This window comes from Actinia tenebrosa, unplaced genomic scaffold (assembly GCF_029948245.1).
Source record: "Actinia tenebrosa isolate PJP-AT-01 unplaced genomic scaffold, QUT_ActTen_1.0 PGA_scaffold0__85_contigs__length_37466705, whole genome shotgun sequence".
NCBI classification, from domain to species: domain Eukaryota; kingdom Metazoa; phylum Cnidaria; class Anthozoa; order Actiniaria; family Actiniidae; genus Actinia; species Actinia tenebrosa.
The window spans coordinates 6045727-6066081 of NW_028292569.1; the positions used below are offsets into that span (position 1 = coordinate 6045727).

Here is a 20355-nt window from a genome sequence, read left to right on the forward strand (position 1 = left end):
AATTTAAGAAAAAAATAAAAGCTAAGAAATGAAAAGGAACTTGTAATTTTTTTTTTCTATCCAGAAACAGTTTATATGTGCTAATCTAAGCTAAGAGTGGTGGGGGTGGGTGGGCATGGCTTCCTTCCTTCCTTCCTTCCTCCCTCCCTTCCTTCCTTCCTTCCTTCCTTTCTTTCTACCTTTCTACCTTTCTACCTTTCTACCTTTCTACCTTTCTACCTTTCTACCTTTCTACCTTTCTACCTTTCTACCTTCCTTCCTTCCTTCCTTTCTCTCTTTATATTTTTTAGTTAATCAGTTTCAATCTGTTGATCCAGTTTTATATTTTATTCATTCATTCTTTTTCTTCAGCTTCTTTTCTTTCTTACTTCCCTTCCCCTTAAAAATTTCCGAAAACGGACTGGTTCTCAAAAACTTGATTTGTTATAGTTTTGAACTAAACCCCCCACAATCATTGGAAGGGTGCTATCCCCTTGGCCTATGCATTACTCAGCACAATTCGATTCGTCTTCAAAGTGAAGTGTGACAAGAATCACGTCCATAGATCGAAGCATCTCCAACTTCACCCAATCACAACTTCCGTACCATCGACCCCCACCGGCCCAAAACGTGTCCGAATCATGCCGACCAATGAACGTGGGTGTTGGAAAACCACGCGACCTTTGAAAAAGAACATTTCGATCAAGAAGCATCGATTGATAATCAAGATGTTGGGACGACAAAAACTGATTTTGTTGGCAAAAACAAGTCGTGCTTTAAGCACAAGTGCTGTAAATCATGCTAAATTATCGTATCAGTTTGTGGTCGTTGGTGGAGGCGCCGGAGGGCTATCGATCGCTTCATCTTTGTGCAGAGCTTTTGGCAAGGGGAAAACTGCAGTTGTTGAGCCATCAGAGGTAAAACTTTACTGTCTGTAGATTTGTTAGGCGTATGTTTCTGTAACTAATGCATTATAAAACGTGTTTTGACTTGAAATATTGATTATAATAATAGCATTTTGCATATCTAGTTCTAAGTAGGACAGATTGAATCACCTCCAGGTGATAGCACTTATAGTCTGTTGCATAACAGCGATTTCTCAGTCCTTCTTTTGGAGATAAAAAAATCTGTACGCATTTAATTTTGCGTTTTACATCTTAACATTTCATTTGTATTTTGAAGCTTATTTATTTTGTGAAATATAACGTAAACATTGAGAAAACTAATTAAACATTGTTTCTTTTAAGACAAAACGGGAAGAAATAGAGATACAGTAAATTTGCTTATTTAGAACTAAAAACTTTTTTAATAAGTTCAACTGAGGGTTGGCGAAAAAAAAAATTTTTTGTATTGCAATAGATTTTAGATTGAGATAGAGTTTGTATGCTTTTCTGGAATATACCCTCCTCAGACCCTCCCCACCCTTTGGAAATTCCAATCCCCCTTCATGGGGGAGGGGGGGGTGGATATTTTCTGGAACTACACGATATATCCTCCACAGACCCTCCCCATCCCTTGGAATTTCCAATCCCTCTCCTTGGTGGGAGGTATGGATATTTTCTGTAACTACACAATAAACACTCCTCAGACCCTCCCCACCCCTTGGAAATTCCAATCCCTCTCCTTGGGGGGAGGTATGGATATTTTCTGGTATTACATAATATACCCTCCTCAGACCCTCCCCACCCCTTGGAAATTCCAATCCCTCTCCTTGAGGGGAGGTATGGATATTTTCTGTAACTATGCTACTGCTTCTGAGACCCTCCCCACCCCTTGGAAATTCCAAATGCTACGAACAGGTATGAAGTCCAATTTTTAAAATACTTATTGCAGTTCCATTACTATCAACCACTATGGACATTAGTAGGGGGAGGAATAAAGCCATTTAGCGACTCGGCAGCTCTGACAAGTGACGTGATGCCACCTCTTGCGAGCTGGTATAAAACAGCAGCTGCAGAATTCCAACCAGATAAGAACTTAGTCCTTTGTGAAGATGGTACGGAGGTAGGTTGACCATCAACAATCTATTTAATAATTAGGATAAAATCAATACTAAATTATCGCCCGGAATAACCTCGTTCCCAAGCACTATAACTTATCCATACTTCTACATTTTCATGTATTTCATAAGTGCTACGCGGTCTACATATTCTCAATAATAACTAACATCAGATGTTTTCTAACTCTTATGTTTCAGCTTGCTTATGAGTACTTGATTGTTGCCACTGGTCTGCAGCTTAGATTTGATTTGGTAAGGAATGAGTTCTCTAATTAATGCTTTTAAAATTACCAATTTGAAATGTGAGCTAAATGTTTTGATCATCCAAAGGTTGTTTCAGGGTTTGAATTTGTGAGTTAGCCATGCCTGAGGTTGTTTCAGGGTTCAATCTGTCAGTTAGCCCTGCTGTGAATTAGATCAGCCCAGGAGTTGTTTCAGGGTTCTATCTGTGATAATTAGCTATGCCCTGACTTAGATCAGCCCAGAGGTTGTTTCAGGGTTTGATCTGCGATTTAGAAGTACCCTTACTTAGAAAAAACCCTCAAAACACTGGAGATAATAAATATCAACAAACAACTCTTCTCACATACAACACTAAGCCTGGCAGGGCTTGAACCAGGGTTGCATTGGCGAAAGGCAGCACATTTGCAGTGCATGCCATCTATAATGCTTCTTTTAAAATCAGCCTGGTACCATGTGTCAGCCTCTGGAGGATTTTTTTCAGGGTTCCTTTTGTTAGTAATAAATGTACTTAAACATTGAATGGAAATAGTAGTATAATTTATACTCTTTATATTTTCAGGTCAAAGGTCTACCAGAGGCTCTCCATACACCTGGCGTTGGATCAAACTATTCACGAGACACAGTGTTAGATACTTGGAAGAATATTCAGGACTTTGTTGGTGGAAATGCCATCTTTACATTGCCAAACACACCAATCAAGTGTCTTGGAGCTCCACAGAAGATCATGTACATCACAGAAGAACAGATTAGAAAAGTATTATATACACACAGATACTTTCTTTATATGTTTTGCTTGCAAACTTTTAACTGAATTTCACAAACTCATTGATAATTCAACATGGGGATAAAACGAAGAACGAGGTTTGGAAATGTGATCTTAATTCACCTTTTCAGCTATAGCCATCACGTCGTAAACACTTTGTTGGATTGACTGTGTTAGGGTCACCAAAAAGTTTGGACATTGTTCCTGAATTCTCATACAAATTCACTGAGTTTACCTTTTTTGTCTTCAAGTGCTTGAAAGCAAGGATATTATTCTATTCCATTCCATTCCATTCCATTCCATTCTATTCTATTGTAATGCATTTACCACTCCTGGGTGGACAGCTTAATATCTAACAGGTTTTGCAATCCATTTGATAAGACAACTGATAGATTGAATTAGAATTTAGAAGATGCATGATTTTTGTGAAGGGGGAAAATACCAGAGAACCGGGAGGAACAACCCTCAAAGCACAGGAAAGAGCCAACAAACAACTCTTAAACTAGGGTGGCGTTGGCGAGAGCCAAGCTAAAGTTTCAACATGGATGCTTGTCATATTTGTGCTATCAACCTGCAGCAAGTATCACCAGTTGCTTGGTGTCAATCAATTGAATGAATCAAATAAATTTTAACTTTTTTTTACTCTGCAGCAAGGTGTACGCCACAGGAGTAATGTGATATTTAACACTGCTCTTGGAAAGATATTTGGCGTTAAAAAATATGCCGATGCTTTGACCAAGATTATCAATGAAAGAGACATTAAAGTAAACTTCTTTCGTAACCTTGTTGAAGTGAATGCAGACACGAAGGAGGTAGTGTTTGAGGTGTTGGATGCAGCAAATCCAAATGAAAAGAAATATGAAACCTACAAGGTACTGTACCAGGTGATCTAGTTTTGACAGCCCATCAAAAAGCAGCCAATCATTGCGCAGGAAAAGGTCTTGTTGAGATTACTCATGCGTGCATGTATGTGTTAGTAGCATTCTTTAGATTCAATTAATCCGTTTTCCTTTCCCCTTTGGGAACATTAACATGTGCATAATTAGATTTGTAATCCTATCAAATTTAAATAACATACTATGAATCCCACCGAACTGTGGCAGTGCTTCAAAAATGCATGTCGCTACCATGCATGCATACATTAGTATGCTGACACACCCATAATTGTAAGTTTCATCGATAGGCAAGACAAGCACAACTTGAATATAAAGGTAAAGACGTTTGAAATTCCGAAACTGTGAAATCAAAGTAGTCAATACAATACAAGTCATGACAACAGGAAAATGTTGGTTGGGGGGGGGGGGGGGGGGGGGGTGGAAGGGACATGGCAGCTACAGTTAGAAAAAACAACTCTCAATCTTACCAGCTACTTTACGGACTAGCAATGCATATAACATTCTACCTATACTTGTGGCAACTACCTTTGGATCAAATGGTGCATTGTGGTTTCAATTGATGAAATTAGCATGAAATGATATACCTCTTTGCGTTTCTTTTCAGTATGACTTCCTCCATGTGACCCCACCCATGAGCCCTCCTCCATGTCTAAGGGGTAGCCCCATATCAGATGCCAATGGATTTGTCGATGTAAACAAATTAACAATGCAACATAAAACATACAAAAACATCTTTGGTATCGGTGATTGCACCAATTCGCCAAATGGGAAGACTGCTGCTGCGGTGGCTGGCCAATCAGGAGTCTTGAACACAAACTTGTTGTTGTCAATGGAGGGAAAACCATTGACGGCTGAGGTATGGTAATACTGTTGGTAGTGGAGCCGATGTCTGTTGCCATAATCATCAGTAATCATTCATCATCATCATCAATTGTTATTATCATTCATCATTATCAGTCATCATCAGTGTATCATCATCACCATCAAACATCACCATCCTCAGTCATCATCAACAGTTATCGTCAACAGTCAGGTCATCAGTAATCATCATTGTATCATCATCACCATCCATCATCACCATCATCAGTCATCATCAGTCATCAACACTCATCGTCAACAGTCAGGTCATCAGTCATCATATATATTATTCATCAGTCTTCATCAGTCATTATCAATCATTGTCATCATCTTGAATCACCCAGCATCAACCATCAACATCATACTGTGAACATCATATACCATTAATCTTCATCACCAACATCATTGTCATCATCAATAATATATCTTCATCGCCATATCATCATCATATTGTTATCATCATTTGTTCTTTGTTTCATAAGATAAATTTTGTCTTTAGAATCATCATCATATGATTAACTCATTCTTAAATACTTTCAGTATGATGGCTACACATCTTGTCCCCTTGTGACAGGACATGGAAAGCTCATCTTAGCAGAGTTTGACTTTGAAGGCAATCCCTTGGAAACTTTCCCATTTGACCAGGGCAAGGTAAATGATTTCTGTGGAAATACTAATGTACAAATCATTCTGTAAGTTTAGGCGACCCTCTTGGTACTAAATTCAAGTTGTCTAACCCTGATCTGAGCTGCAATCTTTTGCAAAAATAATGTGCCACAAGGAAGTTTTCTACACTGTGAAGCAGTTGGCTGATCTAAGTTAGGGCATGGCTAACTCACAGATGAAACCCTCAAACAACCTCTGGGCTGATCTTAGTCAGGGCATGGCTAACTCACAGATGAAACCCTCAAACAACCTCTGGGCTGATCAAGCATAGCAAACAAGGCTAATTAGTTTTAATAATTGATAATTCTTATTTTTAGGAAAGAACATCAATGTACTACATGAAGAAAGACATCTTACCTGAAGTCTACTGGAATGGTCTTGTCAAGTAAGTTTGCAGAAATAAAAATACCTTGAAATATATATTATGTATTTCAGGAATTGGACAAAGCTCTTTTCCTTTTCGTATCCCATCTATGTATTCTCTCCTCCATCTCCCTGTCGAAAGCTGAATAAATTGAACCTTTCAAGTTTCACTATTATACTGCATTCTTTTGTTCCCTAGAGTGTACGTCCCATTGTTGAACACTATTTTAGACCATGAATTATAATGTTGAGTGGTTATCATAGCGAAACTTGAACCTAATTTACAAACCTGACGAAGACTCGCAGTGTGTTCTGGAGTCAAAAAAATTTAGTATATTTTTCAAAAGATCGGCTATAACTATCTATGTGTTAAAGTATCCCCCAAAACCAATCCATATTAAACCTTATATTTTTATCTAATGCATTTTTACCACAGGGGCTTGTGGCCTGGTGTTGGTACTGTGAGAAGAGCGCTGCACCTGGGGCTAAAGAAATAAGATCCATTTCTATCACTCCAAGGAATTTTCTAATAATTCATCTGAATTTTAACTCCCAGAAATATGTCAGTGATTAGCATCATGTCTTTCTACCATAGTGTTTAATAATGTTTAATATTTATAAAGCAAAAATTAACATATTAATTAATATGATCAAATGTGATACCATGACTCAGGTACGTCTGCATACATGCAGTTTTAGATACAGTTGTAGATAGTGCCAAAAGGTATTTAAATAACAGCTGTACTAAAAAGAGTTGTAGAAAAAAGATGAACGTTCCATCTAAATTTGTAGGTATTCCTCCAAGAAATTTTCTAAAAATTCATCCAATCTTTATCTGCCAGAAATGTCAGTGATTATAGCATCATGTCTTTCTACCATGAGGTGTACAGTTGTAGATAGTGCCAAAAGTGATTTAAATAACAGCTGTTCTAAAAAGGGTAGAAAAAAGATGAATGTTCCATCTAAATTTGTAGGTATTCCTCCAAGAAATTTTCTAAAAATTCATCTGATCTTTACCTCCCAGAAATGTCAGTGTTTATAGCATCATGTCTTTCTATCATGAGGTGTACAGTTGTAGATAGTGCCAAAAGTGATTTTTAATAACAGCTGTTCTAGAAAAAGGATGAATTTCCATTTAAATTTGTAGGCATTCCTCCAAGGAATTTTCTAAATCCATCTTTTATATATAACCTAGTCCCAGAAATGTCTTGATCATGCATCATTCATATATTTATGGGCTGCATGGTCGTGGCTATGTGGACTATGGGTTTTCTACTTATTTCAGGAGTATTTGTAAGCACATTTGTACCCTGAAATATGCCTCAAGTTTCTACAAAACTAGCTCAGTGATACCAAACAAAGAAATTGAAAATAATGAATAAATTTATCGTGTTAAAAAAAAAAATTGATGTCTTTGTCTTCTCCTTTATAATTGATAAGCCATTCCTATTGTGTGTTTTTTTTCCCATTCATCTTTTTACTTGGGCTTTCGAAGAAATGCCCGAGGTATAAATTGGGTTTCATTTTTTTTCTTCAGTCACAAATCGCCCTCAAAGCCCTAAGGCGCATGCGTCAAATCAAAGTCTATGCACATGCGTAGAATCAGCCATAAGCATAATGCTTGAGTAATGGCGGATATGGGGAAGGACTCGTCGCTGTTTCAAGTAATGAATAATATGGAGTCTCACACCCTCAGCATTATTAGGACACCTGATTATGCACAGACTTTGCACCATCTAAAAGGGTGACAATGTTCGCAAAGAATTCTTTCGATTTTCTGCTATGAAGCCCGAGTTCACACAGTTATGCGTCTAGTTTCTCATTTCTTTCCTTTCACTTTCCTCAACCTCTTATAATGCCTTATCTCATCTACTCTCATACAAAAAACATTTTGTTGCTACCCTGAAAAAACCTCTGAGCTAAACAAAGACAGTGCATATGGCTGAACATTTGAATTATGCATACATCAGTTGAGGGAGAGAAAAATGCCCCAATCAGGGAGAGTCCCAGAAATCTCTACTGATGTCGAGTCTGACAATCAGAACTGAGACCTCGGAAATGTGAAGCAATGTGAAGAGGTGTGAATATGAATTTGAAAGAAAATTCGCAAAGCAGTTTGGTAGTGGTAAAAAAAATGACGCTGTCATGGCAACGGCCCACTCTATCAACTAAAACCATAACATCAAAGAGTACATGAAGTATCTGCCTGAGTTTAGGCGGTACCCGCTGCCATCTCATGAGTCCACAGTACTTTATATTCTGTTCAATATTTTGTTCAATGAAGTCCAAAAAATCCATATCTTTAAACACCAACCTTTATCCGTTCATTGAATAACTGTAACTATGGGTAGTACTGAACAGTACGGACAGTATACTATACTGGGAAGGATTGGAGAAGGGGCTCATGGCATCGTATTCAAGGCAAAACACCTTGAGGTTGGTTTAACATATTTATTTCTGATGTTTTTCGACCTTCAAAACTTCCAAAAGGCTTGGAGTTTAGCCTTTATATTTAGGGAAAAAAATACAGGGACAATATTTGATGTAAACTAGACGTAGTGGAAGCCAAAATACGAGCAACTATGTAAACCTTTGGAGTTGTCTGTGTTGCAGAAAGGTGAAAATTGTGCTCTATATGTTTGGTTTGTATAAGCATAAATTTCGTCAATTTTAAGCCTAAGCTTGGAGGAATTTAGTCCTATTCCTCAAAACAAAGAGCAAAAGAGTATATCGAGAATATTTTGAGAGGATGTTGTAGCTATTTATATCGCAAAATAAGGTTGTAAACACAGCTGAAAGTGTATATATTTACACAAAATTGAATGCAATTTGAATCGAGAAAAAATGTTATGAAGAAATTTGTAAAAGGAGAGACATTATTTTATGTCAATAATGACTCTAAATTCCATCTTTTTGTCAAAACTCGAGGTAGAATTCATAGTGCTGAACAAAACGGGATAAATTTGAAGACTACTGACTTGATCTTGAAGATGTTGCATATATCGTTGCCATGACAACTTAGGAATAGGCGCTACATAGCTTTCCCCACTAGTAATGATTGACTGTTAAAAATCTGGAAAACTGTTGTGCTCTCAAGGAACTCAGATGAGCACAATAATTAGGGATTAATTGGTCATCATTTTGAGGTGTGGGGGGAGGGGGGTAGTGCAAACAGGGGGGTTACTGATTTTTGAGGGGAGAAAAAGGTATTGATGTAAAATTGTAAATTTTGCAAGTATTTAAAAAATATATATGTTAATATAGAGAAATATATGCTTCTCAAAACTGGGTGGAATGTTTTACCCTTAAGGGCTTAAAATATCAGCTGGTCTGTCACTGTTATGATCATAAGTCAAATAAATTTTCACTAGTTCATACTGTACCTCATTTCTGGCTCAATGTTACTGTTATAAATTACCAACAAGGCCAAGATTTGACAGAATAAGCTCCAATTCTAGCGAAACTTTATCATAATGACTGGCTATTATTTTAAACCCTGCCTTTCAGAATAACGTAAAAGGGATGTGAGTATTTTCCGTGCGCATGTGATTGTTGTTGTCTCGCAATTTTGAATGTAATTTCAATCAGTTTTTCCCTGACGATGGGTTTGTAACCTGAAAGCTCAAAGCAGGAATATGAAAATAAAAATTGTGGATGAAACAAAAAAGTAGTAAGATTTATTTATTATTATTTTTAATTAGTTTTCAAGGGCGGATCCAGGGTTTTTTGAAGGGGGGGTCTCAGGGGTAAATTTTGTGGGCAAAGGAATCCCAGTCGCATTTTTACCACAGGAAGCTCATTTGACCTCAGGAATGACAGGGGGGTCGCGACCCCCCCGACCCTCCCCCTGGATCCGCCCTTGGTTTTTTATCTTACAGAATATGGTTATTGTTCTGTAATTATTTTATTATTTTATATATGTCCAGAGTGGAGAAGTGGTCGCTCTGAAGAAAGTACCTCTTAGAAGGTTAGAAGACGGCATCCCAAATACAGCCCTCAGGTAAAAATAATGATATTTCCATGGTGTGCGTTATTCGTATTTATTATGATCAGGAGTTATTTTATCACATTTAAAAAACAATCAAGGGGTTGCTGAGTTTATTGCGCTAAATATATCTTCACTGCATGTCACATATGCTCACTCCAAAGGTGTAAGTCGAACTATTCATGAATATTTAATAATATTAACTAGTTTTTGATACAGCAGTCATTATTTTTTCTTTATGTATAATAGAGAAATTAAGTCTCTCCAAGAAAATGAAGAAAATCCTTATGTGAGTAAAATGTGAAATTTAAAATTAATCCTACCTCATTTTGTTTGGGTTCACAACCTCTGGGCTGATTTAAGTCAGGGCATGGCTCACTCACAGATTGCCAGCCCTAAAACAACCTTTGGGCTGATCTAAGTCAGGGCATTGCTAACTCACAGATTGCCAGCCCTAAAACAACCTCTGGGCTGCATGATCTAAGTCAGGGCATTGCTAAATTGCAGATTGAACCCTGTAACAACATTTCAGGGCATGGCTAACTCACAGATTGAATTGAAATTTAGCTGGTTAGGTTTTGGGAAGGGAGGAAAACTGAAGAACTTGGAGAAAAACGGAGAGACTAAGAAAATGTATTCACTGGCGATGCTAAGTGAAGGGGATCAAACCTGAGAACATAGATGAGAGGCAATGGAACAGCTATATATGTACACCACCTCAATTCCTCAATTGTACATTGTTTTCCACAGGTTGTCAAACTGATAGATGTATTCCCTCATGGTACAGGCTTTGTTCTTGTCTTTGAGTACATGTGGTCAGACCTATCTGAAGTACTAAGGAACTCTGCAAGACCTCTGACTGAGGTTAGTGAAACTACCAATATTAATAGTGACCTTAGCATCAGGTTTACCGCTAACCGCTAGGGATTATAGCCCGGGGAGGGGGGAGGGTACTCCCATAAATGGACTATACGGGGATGATCCGCTGAACAGGGTATGGTTTTTCGAGCTTCTTTTCATTAACAGAGTATGCAATTTCACTTAAGTTCCAAGTTCTTCCTGAGTTTCCCGACATATTCAGGGTTTCTACTTTCGTATTGACCTAAACTGGTTATTATGGTCTTTAAAAAAACGATGCAAGAGATGACATGATAATTGAAACGGGAACTCAGTGCAATTATTGATTATATCTTTTGTCATGAACAGGGTCTACAAATTTGGGTTTTTTGTCATAAACAGGGTACCCTTTTCAGAATCCCAGCGGAACACCCCTACCCAAATTCTGGCGGAGTAACACCCCCCCCCCCCCCCCAGGGATTATAGGCCCAGAGACATGCTGCAAACACAGAGAAACACTCAGCATCGATGAAATTCAATATGGTGGCTCTTCCAGCAACAACTTCCTTCTAATGCCTTGCTAAATGTAGAAAATTTGACGGGAAAAACCCGACATTGAAATGCAGTTTTAAGGTTTGGGGTACATAGCAAGAGTCTCGGAATAAATATTATCTAATATGTCTGACTAAGTTCCAAATTATGGGGAAAAAATTATAATCTTTAATTTTTCAAAATTTTAGCATAACATTACTAGTTTTGAATAACAGAATAATCATTGAATAATAACTGCAAGTTCGGAGTGAAAAAACGTTTTTTGATCCGGACGATCCAGTAAACCGAAGTCCAGTCCAGTCCAGCTATGCTCGGTTCCAAATTTTCCAAAATTAAAAACCTCTCAAAATTCCCAATTTAGAAAGACAAATCAAAATTTATAGGTTAGGAATGCCTTTGCTATATGTTAAGGTTATCCATACCCTTTCAAAAGCTGAAAATTCAACAAAAACTATTTTTGAGATCCAAGATCAGTCCAGTCCAGTCCATTTCTTCATGGTCCCTAAAAACTTTCCAACATAGAAAATCTCTAAAATTATCTAAAATTCAGAATTTAGAAGCATACAGTAAATCCAATTTTAAATGTTGGGTATGTGTTGCTATATGTTAAGATTATATATACCCATTCAAAAGCTGAAAATTCTGATCAGTGAATAATAATAATTTTTTTTTGAGATTCAAGATTCAGTCAACTGGTGTACAATCCAATCTTTCAGTCTACATGATTCCGATTTTCAAAAAAAAATTAATTGCAGAAGTAGTGAACAAAAATTAAGTGAGATCCAAAATCCAAATAATAAACAATAGATAAATGAATATAAATATATTAAATAATGCTTTCCAGTTATGAAAAAAAAGTGATATCTTGAGATTTTGAGTTGACTGTGTAAATGGGACTTGGCCAATGCCCTTGTTCAGTTTTTGAAGTCCTCAGAATATTATTTATCCTCCAAATTAGAGAGCATTTACTCTCATTTATCATCATTCCCACTCAATAAGTTGAATGCTTTAAAGTGCTTATAAGCCTTTACACAATATTTTCAGAATTGATTCTTTAAATAGTGAATAGTTGATTGTGAAAATAATTGGTCATTTGAATGTCGGGTCTTTAAGATATGAAGGTTCATATTCCCAATATGTTAATGACTATGACGTAACATAAGGGATCATTTAATATACAACACTGCACTCGTTCTGGAAATTATACAGTATTTTAAAAGCATCACCCTTTTACTCGTGACTCATGTAAAGGTTCTTACAAATTTATTTTCAAAAAATGTCTAGCATTCAATATAAAAAGTTGCCACAAAATAACTCAAATCCCTTATGTTACATCATAGTCATTAACATATTGGAAATATAAACCTTCGTATCTCAAACACCCGACATTCAAATGACGAATTATTTTCACAATCAACTATTCACTATTTAAAGAATCAATTCTGAAAATATTGTGTATAAGGCTCATGAGCACTTTAATGTCTGCTCCTAATCCCTATAATGCTAGTTTTTTGATTTATATGCAGGCACAGATCAAGAGTTATTTGCTGATGCTTCTGAAGGGCGTTACATACTGCCACAACAAGGGTATTATGCACAGGGTAAGACTTTTAAATAATACTATACTGATGATTAATTCTTCATCTTGACCCAGCTTCAAGTTAAGCTTGAACAAATTTTTGTTGTCGTTTGACACTTGAGTTTGCTTAAAAAATAATGACCCTTCTGCATTTTCACCACCCTACCCACCACTTTAATTAATAACTTACTGCTTACTGTACAAGGGCGGATCTAGGGGGGGGGGCAAAGGGGGGCTGAAACCCCCCTTCAGCAGAAAAAAAGCGATGCTTTTTTATATTGTTTTTTGTTGTGTTGGCTGAAGAAACTAATCTAGCCCCCCTCCCCCTAAACTCAATTAGCCCGCCCCCCCCCCTAAAATTTTGGCTGGATCTGCTCTTGCTATAGTCCAATTAACTCCATGGCTGTTGCTGTCTGTTAAATAAATTATTGCACTTCAATTTTCCAGGACTTGAAGCCTGCAAATCTCCTGATCAGTTCAACTGGTCACTTAAAGATAGCTGACTTTGGTTTGGCACGAGTGTTTTCTAATGAAGGAGACAGATTGTACAGTCACCAGGTTGCAACAAGGTATTGTAAATCAAGAAAGAAATAAAGCAAGCAAGCTGGCAGAAAGGAAGGAAGGAAGGAAGGAAGGAAGGGAGGGAGGGAGGAAGGGAAGAAGAAAGGAAGGAAGGGAGGAAGGAAAGAAGGAAGGAACTGAAGGAAGGAAGGAACTGAAGGAAGGAAGGAAGGAAGGAAGGAAGAAAGGAAGAAAGAAACAGAAGGAGAAAGGAAGCTGGGAGAAAGAAAAGATGGAAGGAAAGAAAGGAGGAAGAGAAAAGACGGGAGGAAGGGAATGTTCTCTACCTTGTACAATTATAGTTAGATAAATTACTAAAAACTTTTTCTTTTATCTAGGTGGTACAGAGCACCTGAACTTCTATACGGTGCAAGGAAATATGATGAAGGAGTTGATCTATGGTAAGGCAAAATGAAGATAAAAGACTTTTTGGGAAGGGAGAGGGGAGGAGAGCTGTTACACAAGTATGTGTATTTAATGTGCTGCTTAATTTCAAGAGAATTACTCATTCCTAGTAAAGAAAGAAATAATACTCAAAGGAATGACACATGGTCTGAAATGGGAAAACATTGTACCATAGCTGAAAACATTCCTAGTAAAGAAAGAAATAATGCTCAAGGGAGTGACACATGGTCTGAAATGGGAAAACATTGTACCATAGCTGAAAACATTCCTAGTAAAGAAAGAAATAATACTCAAAGGAATGACACATGGTCTGAAATGGGAAAACATTGTACCATAGCTGAAAACATTCCTAGTAAAGAAAGAAATGATACTCAAAGGAATGACACATGGTCTGAAATGGGAAAACATTGCACCGCAGCTGAAAAGCATTCCTTATGTAAAGAAAGAAATAATACTCAAGGGAATGACACATGGTCTGAAATGGGAAAACATTGCAACATAGCTGAAAAGCATTCCTAGTAAAGAAAGAAATGATACTCAAGGGAATGACACATGGTCTGAAATGGGGAAAAAATATACCTTAGCTAAAAGAGTAACCATTGACAGATCTCAATATTCATTATGTAGAATATCTCAACATTCAATCTTCACTTCTCTTTGCTTTGTTTCAGGGCTGTTGGTTGTATTTTTGGAGAGCTGTTGAATAATTCTCCATTATTTCCGGTGAGTAATGCATTAGCTTTGCATCTTTTCGTTTCCTTTTATTATCTTAATTTGCTCCCCTGTTGTTTTTCATTTCAGCTTATAATTCTTATACAACCCAGACAATTAGCTATAATTCAAGACGTTTTTTTTTGTTTTTTTTGTTTTGTTTTTTTTTGTTTTTGCTTCCACTGCCAGTAACAGTTACAACTCTTAATCCAGTAATGGTCAATATAGCAGAAATTATTTAACCAAAATTGATGATTTTTAAATGTTAGATTATTAGATCGTAACTTGGGTAGTACAATGGTCTTTTTCTCAATTATTTTAGTTGAATTTTCCCCCAAAACGTTTCCATGTTTTTACAGGGTGAGAATGACATTGAACAGCTGTGCTGTGTACTTAGGACATTAGGTACACCAAACGAGGAAATTTGGCCTGTAAGTCAACTTACTAAGCAATACAGTCTTTAGTTAAGGCTGGTTTTCACTTGTGTCATGACTCAGAGTCGGAGTTGTAATCAGAGTCATATGCAGCTTATGATGATGTGAAAACCAGAAAATGGAATCAGAATCATAGTCATCTAGTGCGTTTGAATTGGAATCAGAAGGGTCAGAATGTTTCGATTTTCTTCTGATTCCAATTTCCAACTCAGATCCTTATGACAAGTGAAAACTACAATATAGGAATACTCTTGCCCAGGATATGAAAAGCACTTATCATCAAATCGAGGCTTCTGCTGCCAATTCTGCTTAAAACGATTGATTTTCTCTTGCATTAACTCCTTATGACTCCAACTCTGATTCCGATTACTACTCAAGTGAAAACCAACCTTTAGTAAATTCTTTAACACCACAAGTAACTTAACTCACTGTCTAGAGATCTTCCTTCCTCCCTCCCTTCCTCCCTCCCTTCCTCCCTCCCTTCCTTTCTTCCTTCCTTCCTTCCTTCCTTCCTCCCTCCCTCCCTCCCTCTCTCCCTCCTTCCTTCCTTCCTTCGTTCCTTCTTTCCTCCCTCCTTCCCTTCCTCCCTCCCTTCCTTCCTAGCTTCCTTCCTTCCTTCCTTCCTTCCTTCCTTCCTTCCTTCCTTCCTTCCTTCCTTCCTTCCTTCCTTCCATCCTTCCTTCCTTTACATTCTGGTTTTCATTATTTTCACCGTTGGTCAGGGAATGACAGAGTTGCCTGACTACAACAAGATCACATTCCCAGACATGCCTCCTATCCCCTTGGAAAAGATTGTACCAGATGCTTCATTAGAGGTGAGTTGAAGATCTTGATACACTTCATACTGATCAAAGGCAGGACTAGACCACAGATGGCAGAGAGGGAGGGGCTGGGGGGATATAAAACCCCCTCTTTGCTACTACCCACTAAAGGCCTAGCCCCACTTCACTTTTAGTCTTACACACATTAGTCTGCTATATTTTCCTATAAACCTGCCCCTAGCTTGGGCACAATGTTTTCCCATTTCAGACCATGTGTCATTCCCTAGAGTATCATTCCTTTGTTTAACGGTTGCACACAACAAGACACATACCTATAGATACGGCTCAAGCAAAGAATCTTATTCCCAAGAAAATGACACGTGGTCTCTTGAGCTAAAGAGATCTATTTTGTTTCTTGAATACTTGTTTTTCTTTGCTTTTAGGCTGTTGATTTGCTGAAAAAGTTTCTGGTTTATCCTTCAAAATCAAGAATCCCTGCCTCTGAGGTAAATGGAGTTGGATCGTAGTTACTGTAGATTGATTGGCAATAGGTAGAGAAGGAAAGGGAAGGGAAGGAAAGGAAAGGAAAGGGAAGGGAAGGAAAGGGAAGGAAAGGAAAGGGAAGGAAAGGGAAGGAAAGGGAAGGGAAGGAGAGGAATGGGAAGTGAAGAAGAATCGAATAGAGAGTAGTGAATGGTTGAAAATAAAATAAAATAATGGAATACTGAGAGGAGAGAAGGAAAGGAAAGGGAGAACAAAGAATAGTGTGGAGAGTAGTAAAGAAAGGGAAGGGAATGGGATGAATAGAAGGGAAGTGGCAGAAAGAACAGAGAATAGTGTGGAGAGTAGTGAAGAAAGGGAAGAGAATGGAATGAATAGAAGGGAAGTGGCAGAAGGAAAGAGAGATTAGAGAATAGTGTGGAAATTAGTGAAGAAAGGAGAGAGAATGGAATGAATAGAAGGGAAGTGGCAGAAAGGAAGGGAAAACGAGAAAATTCAATGGAGAGTAGAAAACGAAGAGAAGAGAATGGGATGAATAAATAGAAAATGAATGAAAGGTGGCCGGGGGAAGAAGAAAATGGAAGGTAGAAGAAGGAAAGGAAAGGATAAGAGGGATTTGAAGAAACAAACAGATGAGATGAATGAGAAAAAAAAGAGAAACGAAGAGAAAGTTTCTTACATGAATGAGTGCTTCCAGTCATGGGAAATCTTTTTCAATCCAAAAGAATAATTTTACTGCCTCTGATCTGAACAGGCTCTAATCCATCCCTACTTCTTCACGGAACCGTTACCAGCCCACCACTCCGAGCTACCTATTCCAGCAAGAAACAGCAAGATGGCTTCAGTACGATGTTCCCATAGTCGAGGGTTCGATATTGATGCTAAACTAGAGAAGACGCTGATCAACCCAGACAGACTATATCACAGGAAACTGCTCTCTTCGTTAAAACGAATTTGAAATTTTAATTCATTTAGGAGCAAAACAATGGTCCAAAATGGGAACCCAGTTATATTTATTAGTGACCCTTACATCAGGTTTACCGCTGACCTCTAGGAATCAGGCCCAGAAACGCCCGCAAACACGGAGAAACGCTCAGCATCAACAAAGTTCAATATGGCGACTCTTCCAGCAACAATTTTGTTATGACGGAAAACGCCTGACGTCGAACTGCAGTTCGAGGTTTGCGGTACCTAGCAAGAACGTCGTGCTAAAAGTCTCTATTATTATTGTGGAGGGTACCAGTAAACCCTCTTGGAAGCCCACCCCACCCCCTCAGAGACCCTGTAATGACTATCTCTATAAGCCGAGGGAAAAACTGGGTCGGGTTTGCTTTGCAGTGCATTGTAGTAATGTTTTAGGGACGAAATAGACGCCATATTGGAAATATTTCTCGTGTAATTGCTTACTATCAATCACGTGACTTTTTGGAGTTGACTGGGGGGCAAACAAGCGGTTGACTAGGGGGCAACTAGCGGATGCTAAGTCAAAACATATCAGAATAAGTCCTCAAACTATTGTATTTGACTATTTTCACGACATCAAACCAGAAAACAAGAGATCAAAACAACCTCCAGGATTCTACAAGCCATCAAAAAAGAGCTATTACCGGAAGTGACGTCTATTGATAACAACCTATAGCCCCACAATAAGCCTTTTCATAGTTTAAGAATCGATTCCACTGCGCATGCGATTTTATCCCGAATTTCTCATCTTCTTTTGTTTAATTAAGAACAAAAGAAGGTTTAGTCAAAAGAAGGTGAGAAATTCGGGATAAAATCACATGCGCAGTGGAATCGATTCTTAAACTATGAAAAGGCTTATAGGACGTTTGCATGATGGCGTCATTTGACTCACAAAATGCTTCGCGAATTTTCTTTTTTTATTTAATTTTGTATCCAGCTTCACGAGTGTAGTAAGACAATTGCTGCTAATTGACTGAACAAAAGAAAGTATGCAAAGGAGTCTGGTAGTAGGGGTCAATGACGCCGTCATGCAAACGTCCACGCAGTTTTTTCCTAAACTTTGGAACGGCTAATGACGTCGGTGGAATCTGAAATCTGAGACCAAGTAGCGAGCTACAAATTGTAATATAGTCACAGCTGAACGACATAGTTTTCTTTTTTAGATTTTAATCTGAAGGATAAAGTGCAGTTGCTTACACTCCATGAGAAGAGTCTGGGATGATGACCATTATCTATTGCGCATGTCAGTTAGATATTAGTCTTCATGAAGTAGTCCCACATTGACCAACGCAACGAGGAGATATAAGGCGCATAAGGGCAAAAATGCAAAAGCATTGGTCATAGCAAGGGATCAATCTTTTACGGTCTAGGGGCCGACTAACCTCTCCCTTAGGCTTCGGCCGAGCTTTCTGATCAGTCACTGGATAGCGGTGTCGGGGCCGAAATCTCCGGCATAGCCGTAAATGCTTCGCGCTGCCATACTGCGCTTCAGCACCTGGTCTGGAGGTATGGTCCCAAACTAATCAAAACAATAGCAATGATAAAAATGAAACTTTAACTTAAATTTTTGTACAAATTATCATATTGCGTCGAGCTATGAACTTCATTGATGTGTCTGTATTTATTACCAAAAAAGGGGGGAAAAAGGAAAAGATATTGAACAATTTTCCGATCCAGTTTTTAACCCGAATAACTTAAATAAAAAAAATTCCAATTTTGATAACTGGCTGAACTCGATCGCCAGGTAATCTGCATTTTTTCACCACGTATTATCATTTTTGTTCTCAGATGGGCGATGATTTTACTCTCTCCCGCAGCCGGAAAAGGTCCTTTCACTGGATACGAAATAGTCATGGTCTAATGAAGTTCACATCCAGTGAAAGGACATTCTATTACGGAAAAGGCCCTTTCACTGGATGTGCAATAGTCATGGTCTAATGAAGTTCACATCCAGTGAAAGGACCTTCTCCATTACAGAAGAGGTCCTTTCACTGGATGTGAAATAGTCATGGCCTAATGAAGTTCGTCATGGCCTAATGAAGTTCACATCCAGTAAAAGGACATTCTATTACGGAAAAGATCCTTTCACTGGATTTGAAATAGTCGTGGCCTAATGAAGTTCACATCCAGTAAAAGGACATTCTATTACGGAAAAGGTCCTTTCACTGGATGCGAAATAGTCATGGCCTAATAAGTTCACATCCAGTGAAAGGACCTTCTCAATTACGGAAAAGGTCCTTTCACTGGATGTGAAATAGTCATGGTATAATGAAGTTCACATTCAGTGAAAGGACATTCTATTACGGAAAAGGACCTTCTCAATTACGGAAGAGGTCCTTTCACTGGATGTGAAATAGTCATGGTGTGATGAAGTTCACATCTAGTGAAAGGACCTTCTCCATTACGGAAGATGTGATGTCATAGGAGGCATTTTGGTATATTGGGTATATTTGTCATCATTTTAAAATCAAAACACTGATTATTACAATGAGGAAACAAATTTGCAATAACCTTTCTATAAACCCTGAGTAAGATAATCATGTTTTAAACAGGATATTTTACTACCCCAGTAATTTTCGTATATTTAATAATGCCTACTATGACATTACACTCATCAGCATACTGGAAGTATAAACCTTGATATCTCCAAGATGCGTCACTCAAATCATATAAAAATATTTTACTATCTAACTTTTAACTTCATGTAGAATCAATGCTGAAAACATTGAGTTAGGGGTCATAGCCACTTTATAGGTCCGGTTTCACTAGCTGCGCCTTGACATGACACCATGCCATGAGGGAGTGTCAATTTTCACATCTAGTACAAACACCCAATTGAAACTAATTGGAAAAATTATATGTTTTGGTCAAAGCCAAATAAATAAATTATTGTACATGTCAAACGAGTTGTTGCAAATAAGAAACCAGTTGTTCAGATGCATATAACAAACGAAGCTAAACGAGTTACAAACTTGATGCGTACGTGTTTAGCATATCTCGGCATGCGTGTCTACCCAAAGACCAGCATTTTCCATATGTTCCCCGTGCACGAATAAATACACAGCCTATTCCACCCTTTGTTTCGATTCGTCTCCTCTCCTCTTTTACTTTCTTTTTCATTCAAGCAATCCTTACTTCTAAGATAATGTACAGTACGGAAGTTACTCTCGTTTCAGTTCAAAAAATTAAACGAGAATCAAAATTCAAACTCTTTTTCTCGAAGTAACGCCCAATAATTTTCAGCATTTAGTTACAATTTTTACAAGTATCTTAACGCATTGTTTTTTTCTTCTTAAAAA

The 20355-nt window shown here is 37.9% G+C and overlaps 3 protein-coding genes across 3 annotated transcripts in view; all 3 read left to right on the forward strand.

The window, feature by feature from the left end:
* Positions 1-35, forward strand: part of LOC116300014 (sulfide:quinone oxidoreductase, mitochondrial) — a 6279-nt gene extending 6244 nt beyond the window's left edge. Inside the window, exon 9 of the mRNA XM_031708773.2 lies at positions 1-35. This exon is cut by the window's left edge and continues 635 nt beyond it. The gene's annotated coding sequence lies outside the window, so the exon portion shown is untranslated.
* Positions 36-657: 622 nt separating this feature from the next.
* Positions 658-6675, forward strand: LOC116300013 (sulfide:quinone oxidoreductase, mitochondrial). The gene is made up of 9 exons (XM_031708772.2): positions 658-896; positions 1813-1983; positions 2177-2230; positions 2781-2975; positions 3635-3856; positions 4485-4736; positions 5279-5389; positions 5722-5789; positions 6204-6675. Exons 1-9 carry the CDS (start codon positions 708-710, stop codon positions 6262-6264), a joined length of 1323 nt encoding a protein of 440 aa, XP_031564632.2. The 5' UTR covers positions 658-707; the 3' UTR covers positions 6265-6675.
* A 1308-nt stretch (positions 6676-7983) lies between these two features.
* Positions 7984-17480, forward strand: LOC116300027 (cyclin-dependent kinase 20). Its single transcript, XM_089027503.1, has 12 exons — positions 7984-8203; positions 9694-9767; positions 10002-10041; positions 10503-10616; positions 12668-12742; positions 13168-13289; positions 13620-13682; positions 14358-14409; positions 14757-14828; positions 15554-15646; positions 16036-16098; positions 16848-17480. The coding sequence occupies exons 1-12, from the start codon at positions 8111-8113 to the stop codon at positions 17049-17051; spliced, it is 1065 nt and encodes a 354-aa protein (XP_088883629.1). The 5' UTR covers positions 7984-8110; the 3' UTR covers positions 17052-17480.
* Positions 17481-20355: the final 2875 nt, after the last annotated feature.